The sequence below is a fragment of the Halichoerus grypus genome, chromosome 7, assembly GCF_964656455.1.
Source record: "Halichoerus grypus chromosome 7, mHalGry1.hap1.1, whole genome shotgun sequence".
Classification (NCBI taxonomy): Eukaryota; Metazoa; Chordata; class Mammalia; order Carnivora; family Phocidae; genus Halichoerus; species Halichoerus grypus.
In genome coordinates this window covers 28,215,551-28,240,084 of record NC_135718.1, presented here as the reverse complement: position 1 = coordinate 28,240,084, position 24,534 = coordinate 28,215,551, and the positions used below count along the sequence as shown (strand labels likewise).

Below are 24,534 nucleotides of genomic sequence, written 5' to 3'. Positions count from 1 at the left end.
AAAAAAATTAGCCAGCTCAATGGAACAATATATATTAAGGGACATAGAGAAGGTACATTCAAGGACCCAGGCTGTAGAGGTCAGTGGGGGCCAGATCACAAAGAGCCTTCTATGCACACATCTGGGGCTTAATCACAAAGCAACCAGAGATCACAACTTCTAATTCACAAGATTCCTTTTTCACAGCAAGAGGCAGAAATTACTTAGTTCTAAATCACTTCATTTTAATACCCACCCAGACCTACAGGATAATTGGTTTGAATTAGTTAAATTTCCTTGGTCTGCAGCAGCAGACATAGGATACTATGGGGTTGGAGCCCATAGGAACCCAGTAAAGGGCTGCTTTCCCCAAAACTCCCAATTACCAAGCCCTGCTGTCCAACATCACTGTGAAATTGTTCCCCAGGAAAGAAAGGTTGAGAGCTGTGGAGAGCAGGTCCAGCCTTGGCTCTTGGACTAACATCTGAATTAGAGAAGTTAGTTACATCATACCACTGCCAGTTATAATTTGTACAATTTGTCCCTTCCGTCTGCCTCAGTAAAACCGCCCCACCTCCTCCCTTCTTAGACAGCCTCTGAAGGGCACAATGCTCCAGCCTCCCTCTTTCCTCCTCTGCTGCTGACCACATCCCACCAAGAATCAGAACATACCTTGTTAAATTCTGAGAGTCAGAAAGTGTTAACCCTGCTTTCAAAATTCTTATACCTGGGAAACAGTATTCTGAGAAGAGCGTAAGAAAAGCCTCTACAGTTGAGTTAAACTGTAAAATAAACTGGTTACCTAGTTGAAATGGGCAAGACAGCCTTAGGAACATGTTAAGACAACAGAAAATAATGGAGACAAAAGGAAAAAATACAAATCACTGATAGTAAAATAATTTTATTTGGTTTCTTTTTTTAAAAAAAGGTAGCAATTCACATATAAATTTAGACTTCAAGATTACAGTGTATATTTGCCAAAAGGAACATCCCTGCAGGAGGGATAGACTTAGAGCCTGAGCGAGCACTGGGAAGCACACTCCAAGGAGAGTTTAAGTGGAAGTAGTTTCTATACAACTTCACAACACTAGTTCCCTGTTCCTCAATTCTGCCACCAGGGGGCTTGTAAGAAAACCCACATCCATCACTTTGGGGCAACAGCTTTTAGCTCATGGGAATAGGAAACATCTCTAGGTATGAAAGCACAAAGGTCAATGACCCAAATTTCCCACAACAATCATTATCTATCTGCAGCAACAATACATGACAGATGAATAGTTTATTCTTATAGTTCAAAGGTTCTTTAAAGGGCTAGAGAACACAAGATCCATTCATAAAGAGAGTGTACACAATAAGCAAAAATTAAAAAAGGATTCTCTCCATTATTACAAATGCCTCTCTAGTATAAGGCCCAGGGAAAAGACCCACTCAAATTTGGGATTCCTTCCCCATAGAAAGTGTTTGGCACAACCCGCAAGCTGTCATGAGACTGACAGGACTGACAGCGGAAAGGTTTCTGGAAGTGGTCCCATGACTTCTCTGTCTGGCTTGACCACAGTATACATGAAAAGTGTCTTAAAAAGCTGCACACACTCAGGCCTAACTATGGGGCACACTGTTTCAGGAAAGCTAATCCGAAGGGAAAAAAGGCCCAGATGAAATAGGTCTCCCATAGCCACAGGCTAACTCATAACTCACTCTGTCATCCTCTCATGGGAGATTAAATCCCCTGGCTGCCCAGGAAGTCAGTCGAATCCTGACTTCCTAGGGAAGGTGAAAGCTGGAGAACAACTTTGATTTCAGCATCTCAGAGCCAGGTAAAAAAAAAAAAAAAAAAAAAAAAAGAAACAAAGATGACCAAAGATGCTGTTACTCTGTTCCACACTATGTAGGCTCCAGAAGAACAATATTGAGGAGAATCAGTGTGCTAGTAACCATGGCAGCCCTAGGACTTGGCCTTCAGGCAGAGGTACTGGGGCAAATAAATGTACCCCAAATCCAGTTTTAAAAATGAAAACTTCCTGCAATTATGATATAATACTGTGCAGTGAACAGCTGGGAAATTATATGCTGCTCCTCATTCTGGTTAAAGCCCTGCCCCGCTCTTGGCCAGCCAGAGCTGAGAGGTGACATATAAGGAATTGTCTGTGGCTAAAAACCAGGCACCTTCGTTATGAATGGCCTGGGGCAGTGACGCAGATAGTCATCATCCAATGGAGGGGAATGCAGGGCCCCAGAGCTTTGGTTCAAAGCAAAGGTTTCATCTCACCCAGAACTTCAAGCCAAGCTCTATCTCTGAGCCTACTAATGCAATAACTAGTAATTAGGAATCCCTGGTTGGGTGGCAAGGTACATATCCCAGCAGGCCACCAACTTGACTACAGGAAAACAAAAAGGTGCAAATAGTATCAAGTAAATGGTTGCTCAAGTGGAAGATCATTTCCTGGAGAACTTCAGTGGACTAGATGCTAATCACATGGATGAAGCTGGGACTGGACCCCAAAGAGAGAGCCTGGGCCCCAGGCGTAATCGGTCTTCTTTACACTTACCGCATCCTGGCCATCTTCTCTGACCTCCTATGTCTTGAATGGCTGAGCACACATTTCCCCGGGGACCAATGTAAACATTATTCAATAGATCTCAGCTTAGAAAAACACAGCTTGTTATATACTTAATGTCTCACATTCCAGTGCAGGCAGTATCTTAGCATCAGACTTTCCCTCATTCATGAGTACCAGTTCAGAAAGGAAGACACACAGGATACTTGATAAAACTGTGGCTGAAAAGACATTTGGGTGCCAGACAACTGGCTCTATCTTGCAATCGGCTGATAAACCAGGGCTACCACAGGAGAGGCAGAACAGACGGAGCACAGGTTCTCTGTGAATCTGAGGAGTCATATAACCATTGTTCCCACTTAACCCCTTGGGCCACGTTCTGATACGGGAGTACATTTCCACCACTTGCATCAACCTGTGCTCTCCTTGTTTTGGATGGGGCTCTCTCCAGAGGGTTCAAGAGTCTCCTCAGAGAGGAGAGAACTTTTTCTTCCAGTCCTAACATCTGAATATTTCGAAGCACAAGAGGAGTCCATGAACATGCTAGGGATGTTGCTGCCAAAGTAGATCTTACTGTTAGAAGCAATGGCCTGGTACCTTTTGAGCTCCAGATATTCCGGGGTCAATTTGTGCTGTGTGGGGGCAAACAAGAGCAAAGGAATCAGGACACTTTGGTCCAATAGTCATCTCTCTCTTTCCTTACACATTTTTCCTACTGCTCTTCTGAATCATTACTCAACTCTGAGTCATTGCCAATGACCTTCTCTCACTTTGACGTGTGGCTCTTACATTCACAGCTGTATTTTAGACTTGAAGTTCCTTAAACAAGCTCATGTCTTAATGCAGGGAGAAGCGTTCATTTTTTAATAAAAAAAGGATTGAGGAGGTGGGTTTTTGGGAACAATGATAACAACTAACATTTCTATAGTGACTTGGAGCCTATAAAATGCTGTCGTATCTACTTTCTTATTTCATCTAGCTGAGTTCAAACTGGAATCAGCCTGGAATCTCTGCAGGTTCTCTTAAGAGGTAAACAGGTCAATAGATGAGAGTGGCAGAGCTTCATAGGCGCTGGGCTCATAACCATCAACCATCTGTTATTCTGCTTCTCTTGACCACATTCTGAAAGTGGAAAAAGATCTCAAGAAATCACCTGGTCTGGCCTCATGCCTCTACCTAGAAGCTGGATGTGTAAACTGACTGTGATGGACACATGTTTGACAATCAAACAGTTCTTTCTCCCTGTCACAGTTTTGGATTTTTTTGTTTTTTTGTTTTTAATTTAAATCATGGTGCCATGATACATCCAACCAAAATCTCTCGAGGTTTGATCAAAATTTATTTCTAATATTCCCTGGAACATACTTCCCCCAAAGCCTCTTGGAACCTTCCCTAGTAATCCTTTCCTCATCTCAAGTCCCCAGCCTGTCCTCTAGGCCCTTCATAGCACCCCCAACACCTTCTACTCCCTGGGTCTACACTCTCTCTGCTGAAACACTGCCATCAAATCTGGTCACAGTGCATAACCAAATTACTTTCTAATGCCTTAGTAATATAGATCATGATCTGAATAGCATTTTTCAAAATGGCATAAAACTGCTGTCCCTTTCAGCATAAGGCTAACCTCAGTGACAAAGTCTTGATACTTGTGCCCAGCCAGCTTCTCCCATGACAGATTTGGATTGCTAGTTTTATACACAAGTTTCTCAACTTGTCTCCATCTTGACCAAATTCCATTCTGTTTCTATAGAGCTGTGTCTCTTGCAATATGCTAGATTTACTTCTAAATTTATATTGGATTTCAAAGTACTGACAATTCTCATTATATAAACCTATCATGTCTTATCATTTCTTCTGAACCCACAGTATGTTGTTCCTTTCGAAACTGAAAGAATTTAAGACCTGTCTATACCTTAAATCTTGACTCTAATCCTTTAAATCGCACCAAACACTGGCAACCTCTTTCTCAACTCTTTCAATGTTGTGATCTACTCTACAATTAATAATTTTATAAACCTTGGTCATATCCTTCCCTTCTCAGAATACCACAGGGGTTCTAGCTGCCTCTTCCTAATTCCTGCTAAGTAGGCCTACATTCTCTAAACCTAGACTGACCCGAGTCCCTATACAAACACTGTTCACCTGTATCACCCAACCTCCTTTCTCAAATTATCACACATAAAATTCCGCACAACTAGAATATTTTTAAATCCAGTTAACAAGCAGTACTCAGGGGCATTTGAAAACGTGTGTTGTGGGGAGCACTACTGATGCTTAGCAGGCAAGGGTCAGGGATGCAAAATAGCCCATAATGCATGGGACAGTCTTCAACAATGAAAAAGTATCCCATCTCATAATGCCAAGAAAGTTGCTGATGAGAAACACTAAATAAACTTAGCATTTATACAAAAAATTTACCTTACCTGGGAAGCAACTCTAAATGGACTTTACTCTTCTCCTGTTACTCCTGTCATTCCATGAGAAGACCCTCACCTTTCCTGATTACTGAGCCCTGATACGGCAGTACGGATAGATGATTTATGGTATCTGACTTGTGTTTATATATCTCCGTGCCTTTGTCCTAGCTCCCCACTTTTACAAGGAACTATACAAAGTTCTCTTCCCAATGAGTGTGCAATATGTCTTGATAAGTGATTGGCTATTTCCAGAGAGTGTGATGTCAAACTACCCTTCCTTGACACTGGATAGATCACCACTATCATATTAGAGCCCCACCCCCAACTCCAGCCCCAAAGAAAAGCAAAATCCCAAACACTATATTATAAGGAGTGGGTGAGAGCCAGTCACCTTGTTTGAGGTGGCATACTTGTGTGCAGCATAATACTCAGCATCTGCCTTTGCCTTCTCTCGGGCCAGGAATGCGGCATCTAGGAAACAAAATAGAGTCAGGGTGTTTAAAACAAAGGAAAGTTGTAATCTATTTCCTCAGCTGCGTTAAGAGTTCAGATTTTATGTTAAGTAGGGGTCTCTTTCTCCACTGCCTAATATTTTAATCACTTTATTTTTTTAAAGATTTTATTCTTTTTAAGTAATCTCTACACCCAATATGGGGCTCGAACTTACAACCCCGAGATCAAGTCACATGCTCCACTGACTGAACCAGCCAGGCACTTCTCAATCACTTAAAGGCATTTAACAACATTAGCAGTTTTCAAATCCCAGTCCCCAGATAGACTCTTCTCAAAGGGGAATACTCTTGTCAACGTCAAAGAACTCTCAGCTCATTTTCCACCTAATGCTGATCCTTCTTTCCTCTACCCCTCATCACTCAAAAAGCCTCACATCCTACCCAGGCTCTGGATTCAAGTAAAATAATGAAGTCTAGATATGAAAGCTCTGCTCTATTTATTGCACTGTCCCTACCCCCTCCAAATTTGATCCAGAATCAGTTAATGCAGAATGATAGGAAGCAGCAGTATACAAGCAAGAGGTTGAATGTCTGGTCTTCAAGACTGTGAGCCTAGAACATCAACATCTCACTCTATGAAATCAAGAAGTCTGAGAACCTCTATGAAAATTGGGGCTTTTTTTCCCCAGCTAATTTTTTTATTTTTTTGGTTGCCAGGTAGAAAAGAAACTGGTAGTGGTGGGTTTTTTTTTATCTTATTCGTTCTTTACAACTGGTTATGAGTAATTCTCATATTTTGTCTGCCTGAGAACAAAGTGGTAGCTAATAAGCCACAACTTTAGGACAAAAAATGAAAGGATGAGATACCTATAATCACAAACCAAACCAAGAGCTGAACATGTATTGACAATTTTTTAAAAATTTGTCTAGGGTCTGAGGGCAGCCACCTCCTCCAGACCAGATTATTCTGACTATGGCCCTCCCGCCTACCACAATCAAGAGCCTGATCTCTGAGGCAGACAGGCAGTTTGGGACAGTCAGAGCCTCTTTTCTCCCTGATGTACCTTCAATTTCAGAAATCCGCTTTTCAGTTTCTTTCTCCATCACCTTCTGCTGAAACCGAATTTTTGCCACCTGTGCAATCTTCTCCGCTTCTATAATTATACACAAAAGAAGACACATTCAAAAATATTTCTCGAGTTCCAGAAATACTTAGAATTAGCAGCACATTGTCTTAACATTTAATTATTTAGGTTTTTATGTGCTGTTTCATTAAGTTTTATCCACCCAGACTGTAAACTACTCAACAGAAAAAAGGGAATTTATTTCCTATTTCACTGTTCTGTTGACAGTGCTAGTTTTGTGGGAAAGGGGAATACAAAAGGTTCCATTCCTTCATAGGATTACACAGCAACGGTCCACAGGCTAATGGGAAAAATGATACTTCATGAAAGTACTCAGAACAAAAATAGAGCAACATAAATGCATGGTAACACAGAACAATCTTATAAAATGGCAGGAGAAAGAAAGAACAAGGAAGGTAAGTTAAACCAAGAAAGGCCTTCTGGAAGTAATCCTAAAGAAAATAATGGACATGACATAGGAGGACATGGCAGAAAGCATAAAGACAAGAAGAATGAATGAAGTCACAATGAAAAGGTGATTATGGAGGCAGGTGACAAGAGAAGACAACAAATAATTAGAATAGAAAGAAGGCTAGATGACTCCCATCCTCAGTAACAGGCTAAAGAATTTTATATACTCAGGATCAACTTGGTTGATGGTTAAGTTACCATCAGGGAAATAACAAGATGAAAATAATATCAGAGAAGTATAATTCTGACTGCTGTTGAACATAAAAGAGAAAGTTGGCTAATTCTTCTGGCACTGTAAAAACAAGTGTTGGGGATGAACAAGTTACCTGCAGCAGGAAAAACCAAACACCCTCAAGTAAACCAGTGGCCTAACCAAAGGATCCAGGACCAGGGAAGAAAGACTCTAATTACACTTTGAATTCAATCATTGCAATTCTTGAAGAACTTCCTCAATTCTCCTTTTCAGCCAAAGAGGGTTAGTATTTTAAGACATCTTATCTCTGACCCTTGGGGGAAGTGCACAGTAGAAAAAAAATTTCCAAGTGGCTTCTTATTTCCAGGAGATCCAGTATCCTTTAGCAACAACTCCGGCACATACTTTCCTATTTCCTCATTAGCATAAAATCAACCTATATCACACCACCCTCCAAATACACTACAATGTTCAACTGGACTAGAAACTTACCTATAAGCAGAAACTCAAGACAAAACTTGAATAACACTTAAGGCATCTGGAGCCTACAGCTAGGACCCAGAGAATGGTGTCTCAACATAGAGAAACTGTTGCAGTCATCCCATTTAACACTGCTCTCTGACGTACAGGGATAAACCAATAAAGAGCAAGAGTAGACTTACAGTTCTAGAAAAATGATGGAGAAGGCTGAGAAAACCCTTCAGCTAACAACACCTTAAAGTGCCAGACAAAATACAACTTTTTTTTTTTTTAATGCATGGCTAAGATCGTAAGAAAGGAGGAGAGCTCCTCAAGAGACATAAGCAAAGGGAGAGCTGAGAGCCAGTACAGTGGTGGCCTTGGTGGTGGTTATTAGACAAGTGAGGGAGAGGGACTTGGATTATTGCCCATGCAGGGCCAGGAGATGAGGCCTTGAGATGTTAGAACTGAGACTCCCGTATAAAATCGAGACCACTAGAGGGCTTCAACTCCAGGCTAAAAAACTCTACCCACCAGCCCAATGAGAAGTACGCTTTTCTCTACCTAGACACATCACAGTGAAATCGAAACACCCAAAAACATAGAGAAAAATCATAAAAGAAAAAGAAGAGGAAGCCAAACAAAAATTAAATAATACTGCCACAGGACAAAGAAAAGTAAGTTTTGTTGGGCTTAGAACCGTAGGCTAGATTACCATTCAAGAATGAAATAAAACCATTTCAGACCATAGAAGAATGATTAAGTATGTACTCCTTAACCTTCACTGAAAAAACAAAACAAAACAAAACAACAACAAACTAGCAGAAAAAAAAGAATGAACTGCCAAAAACAATGGAGAGGAAAAAATTAAGTAACACCTTATAAATCAAAATAGATGTTTACTCTAAGAATTGATGATAATGATAATAATTAATTGGGGAATAAAAAGAACATAAAACCAGAATACGAGGCAACAATATGTAAAACTGGGGGACAGTGATAAGAATTAAGGCTCTCTAAGGTTTTATTTAAGAGGATAGAAAGAATGATTAGCTTTAGACTTTGTCAAGTCAGGTATGCTTATTAACATTTTATAGGTATGACTGTACATTCTAGAAACAATATAAATCTTCTCATCAAGTAAAAGGAAGAAAAGAATAAAGAAAATCCAATCAATTCAATACCAATCAGAAAAGAGAAAAAAGAAGCAGAGGAAAAAATGCATGGTAAATAGCACAAAATTAAATGATACAAACAAATCCAAATACAGCGGTAACCACAATAAATATAAAAAGACTAAACTCACCAGTTAAAAGACAGATTCTCACATTGGATAAGATAACAAAATCCAGCTATATGCTGTTTACAAGAGACACACCTAAAACATAATGACATAGAAAAGTTGAAAGTAAAAGGATGGGAAAAGATACATCAAGAAAATAACTAACCAAGAGAAATCTGGCATAGCTATAATATCATTAGACAAAACAGATCTTAAGCTAAAAAGTGTGTCTGGAATAAAGAGGGTTATTACATAATAGGAGCAATTCTCCAGGGAGATATAACAATCCTGAATCTCTTAATGATACAGCCCTAAAATATATAAAGAAAAAAAAATTACAAGTCAACAAATCCACAGTCATAGTGGGAGATTTTAATTTTAACACACCTCTCTCAGTAGCTGATAGCTCAAGAAGGCAAAAATTAGAATACAGAAGATGTAAACAACACAATTCATAAGCCTGACCTAATGGATATATATATAGAGAAAACTGCATCTGACAAATAAAGAAAACACATTCAGTCTTTTCAAGCATACACAGAACATTTACCAAAAAAGTACCATGTATTGACAGGCCGCAAAGCAAATTTCAACAAATACTTAAGAATCCATGTAACAGATCATATTTTCTGACTATCATGCAATATTAGAAATCAACAATAAAGTGGTAGCCCCCTAAAAAACCATTCAATCTGAAAAAAATACTTTTAATACTTGATAAGTGAAAGGAGAAATCATAATGGGAATGTTTTTTAAAAACTAAAACTGAACACCAATAAACTACATTTCGAAACTTGTGAGATGTACCTAAGGCAGAACTTAGATGAAAATTTATAATCTTACATGTTTCCATCAGAAAAGACTGAAAACTAAAGAATTAAGTAACTCAAGAAGTTAGAAAAGAACCAATGAGAAAACTCAAAAAAGGCAGGAGAGAATAATAAGTGTAAATAATATAATTGAAAAGTAAGTGATAGTAGAATCAACGAAATCAAAATGCAGTTTTGTGAAAAGAAAGTATAACAGACCTCTGGGCAAAACTGATCCAGGAAAAGAGAAGGCACAAATAAACAATACTAGGAATGAAAAGGAGGCATGCATATTTGGTAGACAGTTTTAAAAATCAGAAGAAAATTCTGCAAATTTATGCTCCCAAATCTGAAATTTCAGATGACAATTTTCTAGAAAAATAAAACTGCCCAAACTTAAAGAAACAAATACCTGAAACTGACCTACAGTTGGTATACAAATTAAATCAGCAGGCTAAATGTTACCACAAAAAACAAACAAGCATACAAAAAAGCATAAACCCCACTAGACCAAGATGGTTTTTACAAGTGAGTTCCACCAAACCTACAAAGAGGAGATAATAACATATTTTATACAAAATGTTCCAGAACACAGAAAAAGAAGAAATGCTCTCCGACTCATTTTGAGGCTAGTATAACTGTGAAAAAACTAACAGTAACAGTACAATAAAAAAAAAAACTGTAAGCTGAAATGTATGAAATAAAAGTAAAAAAATAAATAAATAAAAGTAAAAATTTTAAAGAAATTATCAGCAAGACATAAAGAGAAACGTATTGGGGTGAATCTCCTACATCATGTTCAAGTGGGTTCATCCCAAGAAGGCAAAATAATTCAGTAAGAGAATCTATTAATATAATTCACCACATTAACAGCTTCAAAAAGAAAAATTATATGGTCATCTCAACAGATACAGAAAAAATTCTCAAAGTTTTAACAGCCATTCATGATAAAAACTCCCAGCAAGCAAGAAACAGAAAGAAACTTCATTAACCCAATAAAAATTAAGTACAGCAAACATCACTGGGACTATTTAAAGTTAGGGACAAGACAAGAATACCTGTCGCCATCTTTTCTTTTCAACACTGCACTGTAAATCAGAGCCTAAACCAGTAAGGTAAGAAGACTAAAAAGACGTGGAACTACAAAGAAAAAATCAGAACTGTCCTGATCTGAAGACAATGTGACTGCTCACACATGGGAAATTGGAGACTATTAGAAATAGCATTTTCAGCAAGACTGCTAAACAAACAAAATTAACAGCATACCTCTACAAAAGCAAAAACCAGTCAGAAAATGTGCCTTCAAAAAAGAGACTATTTGGTGCAGCTGGGTAGCTCAATCAGTTGAACGTCTGTCTGACTCTTGGTTTCTGCTCAGGACATGATCTTGTGATCTCAGGGTCGTGGGGTTGAGGCCTGTTTGGGACTCTGTGCTCAGCGGAGTCTGCTTGTCCTTCTTCCTCCCTCTCTGCCCCTTCCCCCGTGCTCATGCACGCACTCTCTCACTTTGTCTCTCTCTCTCGAATAAATGAATAAAATCTTAAAAAAAATAACCTATTTATAATAGCAAAAAACTTGAGGAATATATAGGAATAAAACTCTAAGAAAGAAAGTGCCAGAACTTTAAGAAGAAAATTTTAACACTTTTTTGAAAGGCATTTCTCATAAACGGAGAAATATAAACAGATTTATAAGTTTCAGTATCACAAATATTGTAATTCTCTCCAAATTGACATGTACAGATAATGTAATTCTAATCAAAACCTCACCACAGCATTTTATAGAACTTGAGCTGATTCTAAAATTTATATGGAGGAATGAAGAGCCTAGGATAGTCCAAGACAATTTTAGGAATAGTTAGGATTTGTTAAGAGGAATAATTAAGGAGAAACTTGCTCTCCCAGATAGCAAGATTTAACATAAAAAGTGACAGTAATTGAAACAAGGTAATTCTAGAGAAGGACAGACCAAGAAATTAAACCAGAGACCCTAGCAACAGAACAATTTATATACAGTATCCTGTTATAAGACAGATGTGGCATTAGAAATAAATAGAGGAAATAATGAACTTTTCAGTAGTCTAAAATAATTGGCTTGCTACTTGGAAAAAATAAGCTAAATTCCAATGTCACACTAAACCCTAAAATAAATTCCAAATGGATTCAATATCTAAATATGACAAGCAAAACCGTAAAACTTTTAGAATAAAATTATTACTTTGAGGTTGGGAAAGAACTCTTAAATGGGATAGAAAAAGCACAAATCAGAATGGAAAAGACTGATGAATATGATTACATGAAAATTAAATATATATGAATGTCAAAGACATCATAAAGTTCAAAGACAGGCCACAAAGTAAGAGAAGATATTGTAATGCATAAATCTGGGAAAGGATTAATATCCAGAAGATATAAAGAACTACAAATCAGCTCAAAAAAAGTAACTGAACAATGGGCTAACAGTATACTATAACAGGCAATTCACATACAGAAAAAGAGAAACCTGAATGACCAATAAACAATATTGAACTTTCCTAGTAATCAGAGAAATACAAACTGAAATTATGTGATATGTGTCCACCATCACACTGACATAAATTTTAAAAGGTCTAATAACTCTAAGAATTGAAGAGGATATGCAGAAATGGGAATTCAGTAAGGCAACAAAGGAATGGGAACGCAGACCCTACTGAAGAGAAGGTAAGATGGTAGAATCACTTTGCAGAGCAATTTGGCAATACTGAATGTTATAAATTTGAAGATGTATGTACCCTATGACCCAGCAATTCTACTTTGAGATACGTATTCCAGAGCAATGCTTCTCAAACTACCTATGGGAAAGCAACCTCTCCCCTTATTTGTATTTCAGTCTGTTAAGAAGCAATATTTTATAAATTATAATAAAAATTACTAGGAAAAATATTAGAAACAAAAACACAGGCTCCAGTTTTTTATTATTAGACTCAACAGACATAAAATTACTGTGTAATACTGTAAAAACTTCTAAGCACTCATTCTCAATTTCTGTAGTCACCTCATTATGGATCAGAAACAAAAAGCTGGTGATACAGGGCACTGACTGACACTACATGCTGAGTAGCACTACCACAGAAAACTCTGAATGTGTGTACAAAGAGACATGGATACGCAGCACTGTTCATAATATGGAAAAACTAGAAACTACCTAACTCTTCAACAGTAATCTATCGGAATGAACTGAGGTTCACTCACAGAATGAATGCACAGCAGTTAAAAATTAACTAAATCTACACATTATCAGTATGAATAAAACTCAAACAATGTTGGTAAAATAAAGGCAAGTTGTGGAATAAAAGGTAAGAGTTTGATATCATTTTTATGGTTTAAGACAATTCTATGAATTGTTTATTGTTACATATTTACAGTTACAGTATAAAAGTATGGACAGAAAGATCTGCATAAAAACTTTAAAATAGAAGCTACTCAGAGAAGGGAGGTCAAGAAATAGGACCAGGTAAGGGTACACAGGAGGCTTCAAATGGATAAATCTATTCTTAAAAGAAAATATGATCTGAAGAAATGTGGCAAATATTAAGCCTTAATTTTACTATTCTCTGTGCATTCCTGCATATTTGAAATAGTCAATGAAGCACTTCTTAAATTTTCAGCATCCCAAGGAACAAATGACTGAGAGCCTAAGAGGGCAGTCCAATATACAGTATCCTGGAATGTGAGGGAAATCACTGTGATTCAAAATAAGCTATAAGCAATCCTACCCTACTGTCGGAGAGGACATCTATCCATCCAGATAAAACTCGGTGCATGTCAACAGCAAGGATGCATACTATAATCCTGAGCTTTGGCCAAAAAACTTCCCTATTCTTAAACTGTATGAACAAAACTCTACCACACAGAGGCTAGAGTTGCCCAAAAACCCTATCCATTTTTCTTGTCCTTGAAAAAGCAGTAGCGGCCAAAGACATGGTGGAGAGCCAAAGCACTTCATTAAGTACTGGCACCATCTAGTTTTAAAGGCTGTAGGACATCTGAATATACAAAAGAGTTTCTAGAATTCTCCACCATGTATGATACAATCTTATTTGATCCCATCAATCCAGAGTCAGACTGACAAAGAACAGGACAAACTCATAACACATGTACTTAGAGACATCCATTTCAGAAAGAAATCCAAGTACCTATAACAGCCTTTTTCCTCTCTGTCTCAGCTTCTTTCTCCACAACCTTTTGTTTCTGTGCAGCTATAAGAAGCTTTGTCTTTTCAGCCTCCCTGTGAAGCAAAATATTATAAAAATTAGAAATGATGTGCAGTCACAGGCAGTAAATCTAACTCTATGGTGGGTCAAAGAACCATTTGCAACACAAACTTTCTGATCCATTAAGGTGCCTAGAGAGGTGTTACCCCATTTTACTTATAATGAATCTGAGGCTGAAAGGTTAAATGATTTGCCCAAAGTCACCCAGATATAGGAATCAATTTATACATTTGAATTTCAGTCTGACCTTTTCCTCTAATTGTATCATGGAAAGGCCTGTGATCTGCAAGTACCTAGAGTATATAAATGCTTCCTTTGTTGTTAGGCTTCCAGCTAGCCCATATAGCACCTGGCCAATTAGCAAAATGCAACACCCTCTGGGCAGATGCAGTCCCTCAGGTGCATAGCCTGGTAAGAAGAATGGAGCTAGATTTCAGCCCCTCCTCAGGCAGACACTCTTGTGCAGTTACCCTATTTGTTGTATGGGAGATATAATTAGGTGGCAGTTATTAGGTGGTGAACTGGGGCTCAATGTAAGGAAGAAATTTTCTAAGAATCTGAGCTTTCTAATAATGGAAATGGCTGGCCTATCACTAAGCATGTACAAGTGGTTACTGGGCAACCACAGGGCAGAAAAGGTATAAAAAAAGATTACTATTACGTGGGTGGGAGGTTAGACCTCAAGGTGGCTTTTAAATTTGGGATTCCAATAGTCTACAAAATTAGGAAAGATCTAGATTTATCTGAAAAGTAACTCCAACAGTTCCCCCAAAACATTTCCCCCCAAAGATCTCTCCTTTCTTCCTGCCAAAATTGGTAAAGACACAAAATGCCATTCTGGATACTAGGAGTTATTTGAGGGCAGAGAACATATAGTCTTCATGTTTCCATCACTAGAAGCTATCATATTGAAAGCCTAAGACATCTTGAGCCTTCAATCAAAAAATGTTTTTATACAAATGGATCAGATCCATGATCTATCCAGCCTGGCACTCTATGCTGTAGTTTTAAAAGAGGAGTTCCTTTTCTACAAATGAAAAGGGAAAATAAAATTCTGCATAACAGAAGATAGAGACGGGAACAGTAAGGACTCAGTAGTAAATCACCCCAGGAAGAAGTATTATTATTTCTTGGACCCCCTATACTTATACAATCTGTTGTATTCCTGACTTTTGCTAAGTTATTTTTCCAGCATTTCATATTTTTCCACTTAAAATACTAGCCAAATTTCCTAAAGACTTTTGTTTCTTTTCAGTACCTGTCATACAAGAATAATACTGCCATTTCAACCACAGTTGGTAGTCCCCTAACCCATGTTCTTCAGAACACTAAGAAATTAATTTCATGTCAAGCAAGTAACTTCTCATTCCCAGTCAGCCCTGGACCCAAAAAAGAGAAGACTACCAGGAGTCAATTCAGGCAAAGCTTCCCAGAAGCAAATTATAAAGATCCAGGTGTAATTTTAGAGTCACTCACATATAATGGAAAACCAAACTTTATACCAGTAAGGTGTCTATTCTTACCACTGTAACACAGTGACACAATATAGGCACTCTCTTCAACCTTAGCAGCTAGTACTCCCTCCTCTATTCATACTTAATTCAAGATATTCATGTCCAAATTATAGCTCCTTAGCCTTCCAACAACAGTTCTACAGCAAATTGCATCCTTAGCCACTAACACTGCTCCTGAAATGTTCATATATAAAGAAAAACCTAAGAATAATCTAGTGAATTAAAACACAAGAATAGATAAATTATCAGAATTAAAGTATGGAAAATAGATATAAACCCCACCCCAGAGTGTAACATCTCACATGTAAGTTTCCTCTACACTGGTATATTAATATGTAGACAGCCCTAAATAAAAATTTTGGGATCCCAAGCATATTACTCACATTAACTCAAAATTTCTTCTTATGGCTTCTGGGATTTTAGGTTTTGTAACACGCACAGCCTGAAAAATAAAAGTGAAAAGCCAAAATATATTTGAAAAATAAATCTTCAAACTAAATCTTCTACAGAAAAGCTCCTCAAATGAAACTAATGAAACAACTATGACATAGCTGCCTACTAACATGTGTGGAGATTCCACTAGAAAATCTATTCTTCATGCCATCACACCAAGAATCAAATATATGCTGCTTCTTGTTTCCTTAAAAAATGCTTGCCTAGGGGAAAAAAAAATCACCCTATCCCCTACAGAAATAAACTCCTTTAGGGAAAAGGTTCTCCCTTAAAAGACCTCTACAAAGCTCTTCAGTTGGATACTTTTGTTTCCTTTTCAAGCCTGCAAACCAAAGAAACAGAAGGAAGGCAAAATTCCAAGATTTAAAATTGTAAAGTAGGAAACAGTAAAAACAAAAATAAAAGCAAACAAAGTTCAGGTCAGTATATGCAACTTAATACAATAAATGTATTTACTACTTCCTAAACCTGCAATCACTCAGTACTGACTATACATAAACAGCCCAAAGTTTAAGGAAAACAAATACCAGTTAATAGATTACATTCTTTCTTCCTAGAATCTCACTTAGAACAAAGTCTACTAGTCTTTGTAGATACTGTTTACTAGACACTTTGTTTCCCTAACCATAGTGTACTTTGACATTAATTAAGATTATCTACTCAGGAAGTGCAGCCTTTTGAAGGCTAATCTACATCAGGCAACTGATCTCTCAAAAGCTTTTGATTTAACTAGTTAAACATCACTCACCCCCGACCTATACTGCAAACACACACAAAACACTGCTGATCTGAAGACAGTTTTAGTTTCTCTTCAAAAATTGGCTAAACTTTTAAGCAACAAAGCCTTTAAGCACATAACCTTTTTATTTAATTCAATTAACATACAGTATATTAGTTTCAGAAGCAGAGTGCAGTGATTCCTCAGTCTATATAATACACAGTGCTCATTACATCATGTGCCCTCCTTAATGTCCATCACCCAATTATCCCATCCCCCCCCCAACGCCCCCCCCACCACCTTCAGCAACCCTCAGTTTGTTTCCTATGATTAAGAGTCTCTTAAGGTTTGTCTCCCTCTCTGGTTTCGTCTTGTTTTATTTTTCCTTCCCTGCTCATGCTCTTTCTCAAGCATATAACCTTCTTTTAAGGCTTTTGAAAGAAGACTTTTAAGCAACACAGACTTCCCTACATGAAAGAGAATGGTCAAATCTGTAAAGATTTTGAGAACTAGCATAACTAAATACAAGTAGTGAAATGGAATAAGAAGCTGGGGACTGTAGTGAAAAAACTCACTATATGCTGAAGTTGAGGCATGTGAGGACATAAGGAACAACTCATGGAGGTATCCAGAAGACAAAAATTTATAACCAGCATTTGTGAAAGATGCCAGATTTCACTATGTGACTACCAGAAATACAGATGACTTCCAATATGTTTTAATATGATTCAGAAGGAAACACTGTCATTTTGCATTTAATTAAGAGACTGGCCATATTTCTTTTTAGTCTTATTTTTTTAAAAAGCATAAAATAGGACTGTTTTCTGAAGACTTCTATCTTGCTGTATGAAGCTGAAGAACATACTACATGCTTGCCAATCTTGGGAATCTCAGAATTTTCAAATATGTGTAAAATAAGCACCTACTGTAACAGATAATGTAAGTTACATCATAACAGATTTAAAAAGTAAAATGACGAGGCGCCTGGGTGGCTCAGTTGGTTAAGCGGCTGCCTTTGGCTCACATCATGATCCCGGGGTCCTGGGATTGAGTCCCACATCAGGCTCCCTGCTCGGTGGGGAGCCTGCTTCTCCCTCTGCCTCTGCCCCCTGCTCATGCTCTCTTTCTCACTCACTCTCTCAAATAAAATCTTTTTTTTTTTTAAAGATTTTATTTATTTGAGAGAGAGAATGAGACAGAGAGAGCATGAGAGGGGGGAGGATCAGAGGGAGAAGCAGACTCCCTGCTGAGCAGGGAGTCCGATGCAGGACTCGATCCAGGGACTCCAGGATCATGACCTGAGCCGAAGGCAGTCGCTTAACCAACTGAGCCACCCAGGCGCCCTCTCAAATAAAATCTTAAAAAAATAAATAAAATGACAACATATCCAAAAACAATGGCCAAAATACACACACACACACACACAGAGTGGAGAGAGGGGAAAAAAAGCTGATGAATATATTTGAAAGTGACCGCCGGGTTATAAGCATATATTTTAAATGGAAAGCCAGCATATAACATAGTCACTCTCTTTAATAACATAGGGAAAAAATATCAAGGATGCATATTTTCACCATTCAAATTTGCCACAGTAGTTGTTCAAGAAAAATGGAGTATAAACACAGAGAAGAGCAAAATTAAAATACTGATTGTTTCAGAGAATGTTTATTCAACAAGTATTAACTGGGTGCCTATCTGTGGCCAAGTGCTGTTTGTTCTAGGCACTATGGATACAGCAATGAACAAGGCAAGACTGCTCTCATGGAATTGAAAATTTTAAAGGGAGTAAATACAATAGATAACAAAAAGCAAATAAATGAGTAAGAAACTGAGAAAGGGGAACCCTCCTACACTGTTGGTGGGAATGCAAGCTGGTGCAGTCACTCTGGAAAACAGTATGGAGGTTCTTCAAAAAATTGAAAATAGAGCTACCATACGATCCAGCAATTGCACTACTGGGTATTTACCTCAAAGATACAAATGTAGGGATCCGAAGGGGTACGTGCACCCCGATGTTTATAGCAGCAATGTCCACAATAGCCAAACTGTGGAAAGAGCCAAGATGTCCATTGACAGATGAATGGATAAAGAAGATGTGGTACATATATATACAATGGAATATTATGCAGCCATCAAAAGGAATGAAATCTTGTCATTTGCAACGACGTGGATGGAACTGGAGGGTATTATGCTGAGCGAAATAAGTCAATCAGAAAAAGACATGTATCATATGATCTCACTGATATGAGGAATTCTTAATCTCAGGAAACAAACTGAGGGTTGCTGGAGTGGTGGGGGGTGGGAGGCATGGGGTGGCTGGGTGATAGACACTGGGGAGGGTATGGCTATGGTGAGCGCTGTGAATTGTGTAAGAGTGATGAATCACAGACCTGTACCTCTGAAACAAATAATACATTATATGTTAAAAAAAAAAAAAAAAAGAAGAAGAAGATAGCAGGAGGGGAAGAATGAAGGGGGGGAAATCGGAGGGGGAGATGAACCATGAGAGACTGTGGACTCTGAAAAACAAACTGAGGGTTCTAGAGGGGAGGGGGGGTGGGAGGATGGGTTAGCCTGGTGATGGGTATTAGAGAGGGCACGTTCTGCATGGAGCACTGGGTGTTATACGCAAACAACGAATCATGGAACACTACATCAAAAACTAATGATGTAAGGTATGGTGATTAACATAATAAAAAAAAATGTAAAAAAAAAGAGTAAGAAACTTTCAGATAGTTATGAGTGTTATGTGAAGAATTTAAAATAGGATGATTTGGAGACTGGAAAATGGTTACAGAGGGGAAAATCAAGATTTTTACTTTGGCATAATTATATAAAAAATCTAAGGAAATTCATAAAGTTGCAGTCAAGCAAGATAAATTAGCTCTAAAAGATCTATTGTATAACACTTTACCTACAGTCAATAATAATGTACTGTGCACCTAAAAATTTAAAAGGATAGATTTCATGTTAAATGTTTATACCACATACACAACAAAAAATCCAAGCAAATTAACCCAAAAAATTTATTAGAAACAGTGAATTCAGCAAACTAGTAGCTCCACAATAAATTCACCAAGAATCATTTGCATTCCTCAATGATTATACAAAAAAAGACTACATATTTAATAGCATTAAAACTCAGTAAATCCATGAGTATTAACTTAATTTGAGATATGAATTTCTCACCTGGTCAGAAATTCTAAAAGACACAAAAATGGTATGATTAAGTAAAGCCATAAACTATGTTCCCAATTTTATTTATTTTCTTTTTTTTAAATATATTTTTAAAGGATTTTATTTATTTATTTGAGAGAGAGAGAGAATGAGAGAGAGCACATGAGAGGGGGGAGGATCAGAGGGAGAAGCAGACTCCCTGCCGAGCAGGGAGCCCGATGCGGGACTCCATCCAGGGACTCCAGGATCATGACCTGAGCCGAAGGCAGTCGCTGAACCAACTGAGCCACCCAGGCTCCCACTATGTTCCCAATTTTAAACTTATGTGCCAATTTAGGTACCTGATATAGCTTGAAAATATCAATAATGAAAACTCATCTGGAATAATAAGCTGGCAGAAATACATCTTACCAGATTTTAAAAGTGAATAAAAAGTTGATTATCATAAACATATAGTAATGTGTTAAAAAAGGAAGGCTGACAAATAGACCAGAAGTTCTAAAAATGCATTTCAGCTCTCGTAAGAAACTTTTATGGCAAGACTAAAGCAAGCAAAACAATGGAGATCTTGATCTACCAGTTTAAAAACATTATGAAGTGACACGTTTTTCATTCAGTAATTGTTTTTATAAAAACAACAAGTAAATGTAACTAAATTTAAAAGATCCTTCTCACTGCTATGCAGAAAATGATGTGGATGAAGATAAAAGTCAAACTGGGGCAACATGGTAGGAGACTACTGTTGGAAGTCCAGGCAAGAAACGGTGGCTTGGCTTAGGGAGGCAGCAGTGAAGATGGAGGAACAGTTTTACATGGATTTTGGTGGTAAAATCAGCAGGATATGGGGTCCAATTAGATGTTAAGGGTGAGAGGGTTGTTAAAGATGCCTCCCTCACATCTAGATTTGTCTGGAGGGAAGGAGGTGTCATTTACTAACAAGAAGGAAAAAATAAGAGAAGATTTGATGAGAAAAGACTAAGGGCTCAATAACTAATGAAGGAATAGGAAACAAAAAGATCAATGGAACAAAGTCCAAGAAACACTATATATACTATATAATGGGATTTAGCATACAAAAGAAATGGCATTTCAAATAAGGGAGATGGGGACATAAATTATTCCATAATTCTTTTTACTACCAAGTTGGGGGCTGGGGAATTAGAGCCTACCTCACAACTGACATCAAAATGGATTCCAGATGAATTAAAGATTTAAATCTAAAAACACAACTGTAAAGGGGTGCTTTGGTGGCACAGTCAGTTAAGCATCCCGACTCTTGGTTTCCGCTCAGGTCATGATCTCAGGGTCATGAAATCAAGCCTGGGGTTGGGCTCCACGCTCAGCACACTCTGCTTAAGTTTCTCTCTTCCTCTCCCTTTCCCCCCGCATTCTCCCCCTCCCCAACCGCCCAGCCCACATACTCTTTCTCACCCTCTCTTTAAAATAAATGAATCTTAAAAAATAAAAACACAACTGTAAAAGCAGAGAAAAATGTTGTAATTTCCAATTTAACTTAAATTTCCATATTTTAAAGTAGTGAAAGTGGCTTAAAGCTTGCAAACACTGCAAAACACCATAAAGAAAAGATACTAAAATTTCTACGTAAGTTTAGAACTTCAGAATTGCTAGGGGGAAAAAGACATTAAATGGTAAAGAAAAAACTAGGAGAAAATGCTTCCCATACATTTAAGAGTTGTAATAATTAACATATTAAAAATAGTTTATTTATTATTTAAATGAGAAAAAAATAAATTATTAAAAAATGAGCAAATACAACAAACAACTCACAAATGTAATACAAATGGCCATTGAATGTCCTAGGGCATTCAATCTCAATAATTAATACAAAATACCAGATTAATTTCCCTAAAAGGATTAAGAGAGTCAGCATGCATCTGTTAATTATCTGGGTACAATCACAAAATCAAATGGGTAGGAAACTATAGCTCACCAACACTGCTGATGAGAGAATCTAAGATGCTAAAATTTTTCTGAAAGGCCGTATTTGGCAGTATTTATCAAAAAGCCTCCAAATGGGGCATACACTTTGACTCCTCAATACATTTAAGAATATATTTTAAGGGAAGGATTTAAAAAGATGTATGTATAAGCTTGTCACTGCAACATGTGTGTAACAGTGAAAACTGGAAGCCACAGATTAATTAAAGAAAAACATTAAAAGTGATGATGTAGTGAATCTGTATTTTTGACTTGAAAAGATGCTTATATATACTGTTAGGGAAAAAAGCAGCTATGGTACAATCCCACTTTAGTTTAACATTGTTTATACCTGTAAACAAGCATATGCTCCTCTAGATTAAGAAGAGTCTAGAAAGATAAAACAAACTCTTATCTCTGCATGGTACGATTACTAGTGAATTTCATTTTGTTTTTCATCTTTTTCCCAATATCTAATTTTTTTTACAACATATAGAACACGTGTGTATAAAAATATTCAGAATATACAAAATACTACTACAAATCAGTAAAAAAAAGTAAAACAACACAACAGAAAAGGGGGCGAAAGACTATGAATGAGCAGTTGACAAAGTACAAAATGGCCAAAAAAAAAAAGATGCTCACCCTCATTAATACTAAAGAAATGCAAATCAAAGAGAGAGAGCAAAAATTAGCATGTCTCACTGCTTCAAATGCTGGTGAGGTTTATGGAGAAACAAGTATTCACATATATTGCTGATAAAAATACAGATTTGTGCAGGTTTTTGAAAGATAATTTGTACATACAAGGAGATGTGCCAAGAATATTCCTACCCTATTGTTTATTAATGGAAAAAAATTGGAAACAACAGAGAGATGATTGTGTAATATAAGGCAAAGAATTGTAGGCAGCTGTTAAGAATGAGCTACGTCTCCCAAGTAATAACGTGAGCAGAATCTAAGAATCTGTGACATTCACATTTATCATCTTTTTTTTTTTTTTTAAGATTTTATTTATTTATCTGACAGAGAGAGACACAGCAAGAGAGGGAACACAAGCAGGGGGAGTGGGAGAGGGAGAAGCAGGCTTCCAGCTGAGCAGGGATCCCGATGCGGGACTTGATCCCAGAACCCTGGGATCATGACCTGAGCTAAAGGCAGACACTTAACGACTGAGCCACCAAGGCGCCCCACATTTATTATCTTTAAAATTGAAAACAACTCTAGCCAGAACTGAATGGACAACCAGCCAGATTTTACAAAGTTAGCGCTGGACTTTTCAAAGGACCCCTTAACTTTGGCAGTTTCCCCTCAGGCACCAGTCAGAGATAATGGCATGGCATGAATAAGGACAGGGAAAACCCTCACCATCTTTCCAGTCTTGTTTATGAGATCACACATGGTCACTTACACTGAATGCACACTCTCAACAGTGCAACACTTGAGACACGTGACACCAAAGTTTTCTCTTTAACTGCAGTAACATTTGTTACCACAACTGATCTCCTAGAAACTCTAAGAAAGGGCACTAGAGAAGCCATATTACCACTTCTCAGGTAATCCAGACCTACAGCCATAGCTTTTAAACGTTACTGACCATGACCACTGTAAGACATGCATTTTACATTGACACCCAATATAAACATCTACACCACACTTAGAGAAAACAAAAGTTTTACAGAACGATACTTAAATTAAGTACATGTTATGTGCTCTGATTTCTTTTCTTATTCAATTTTATTTTATTTAAAATGCTGTCATGATCCACTAAAGTTGATTTTAGAATCACTCATGGATTTCAACCCAATCTGAAAAAACACTGACCCAAAAAAGCCGGCCTACAACCCCTCACCATTCTATCTCCTAATGCTGCTGCCACTGCCACCACCATCACCACCACCAAATTCGTCTGCTACCTTACTTTTATTCAGGCCATTCTACCCATTTGAAATACCTCCCCTACTCCTTCCCCATCATCTAAATCCTGCTAATTCTTCCAGACCCACCTAAAATCCCAATTCAATTACAGTCATTTCCAGGCAGACTCTCCTGAAATGTTCCTGAACTCTAAAGACTTACAGCAATAATCATCCAATCAGTTCATCTGTCAATTAATCATATGTGACATCTATTTTGCTAAATTATTGTTCAAATCTTATACTTGAAATCCTTGTTCATAATCTTACCGAGACTAAAGCCTTACACTTACACAAATGATTTATAACCATTACTGTATCTTAATAATGCCTCACAATTAGCAGTACATGGATTTCATTTCCTTGTAAGAGTCTCAGCTTATCTGCTTATCAGAAGAAAATGCCACCCAGGGCAAGCTACAAGAATATTTTATTTTGGCAGAGACCTAAAGTCAAACTGAGAAAGCTATTCTATAAAATCCCATAGCATTTCAATTAAATAACTGCTGAATAAACAATGTCCAATGAGAGAACAATTAAATTCAAAATTCTCAAAATTCCTAGAGAATTTCCCTAGGAAAAGGGCTTACCTGTATGGTGAGGCCTGGGGCCATGACGTTTAAATCTTTCTGGAGAGCTTGCTTCAGGTTTTCATCTATTTGATCTGTTTTTGAGGCCAAGAACAACAGCTCTCATGATACTCAAAAAAAAAAATTTTTTTTCATTGTATTAATATTGGAAAAAACCCAATCATTATTAGACCTAAAGTTTCCATGGTACTACTCTATAGAGCTTAAACCACTTCATATATATATGGAAAAA

At 37.5% G+C, this 24,534-nt stretch overlaps 1 protein-coding gene across 3 annotated transcripts in view; it reads right to left on the bottom strand.

Annotated features, from left to right (window-relative positions):
• Window positions 1-864: 864 nt before the first annotated feature.
• ERLIN1 (ER lipid raft associated 1) overlaps window positions 865-24,534 on the bottom strand; it is a 38,198-nt gene continuing 14,528 nt past the window's right edge. For 2 of the 3 annotated variants that reach the window (XM_036065108.2, XM_078077245.1), the window contains 6 exons: window positions 24,303-24,376; window positions 15,894-15,952; window positions 13,919-14,010; window positions 6,471-6,560; window positions 5,346-5,425; window positions 865-3,169 (listed from right to left, as the gene is read on the bottom strand). In XM_036065108.2, the coding sequence (XP_035921001.1) occupies window positions 2,948-3,169; window positions 5,346-5,425; window positions 6,471-6,560; window positions 13,919-14,010; window positions 15,894-15,952; window positions 24,303-24,376 (617 nt within the window). In that variant the 3' untranslated portion in view covers window positions 865-2,947. The remainder of the gene's footprint in view (window positions 3,170-5,345; window positions 5,426-6,470; window positions 6,561-13,918; window positions 14,011-15,893; window positions 15,953-24,302; window positions 24,377-24,534) is intronic. The other variant, XM_078077244.1, reaches the window with a different exon arrangement.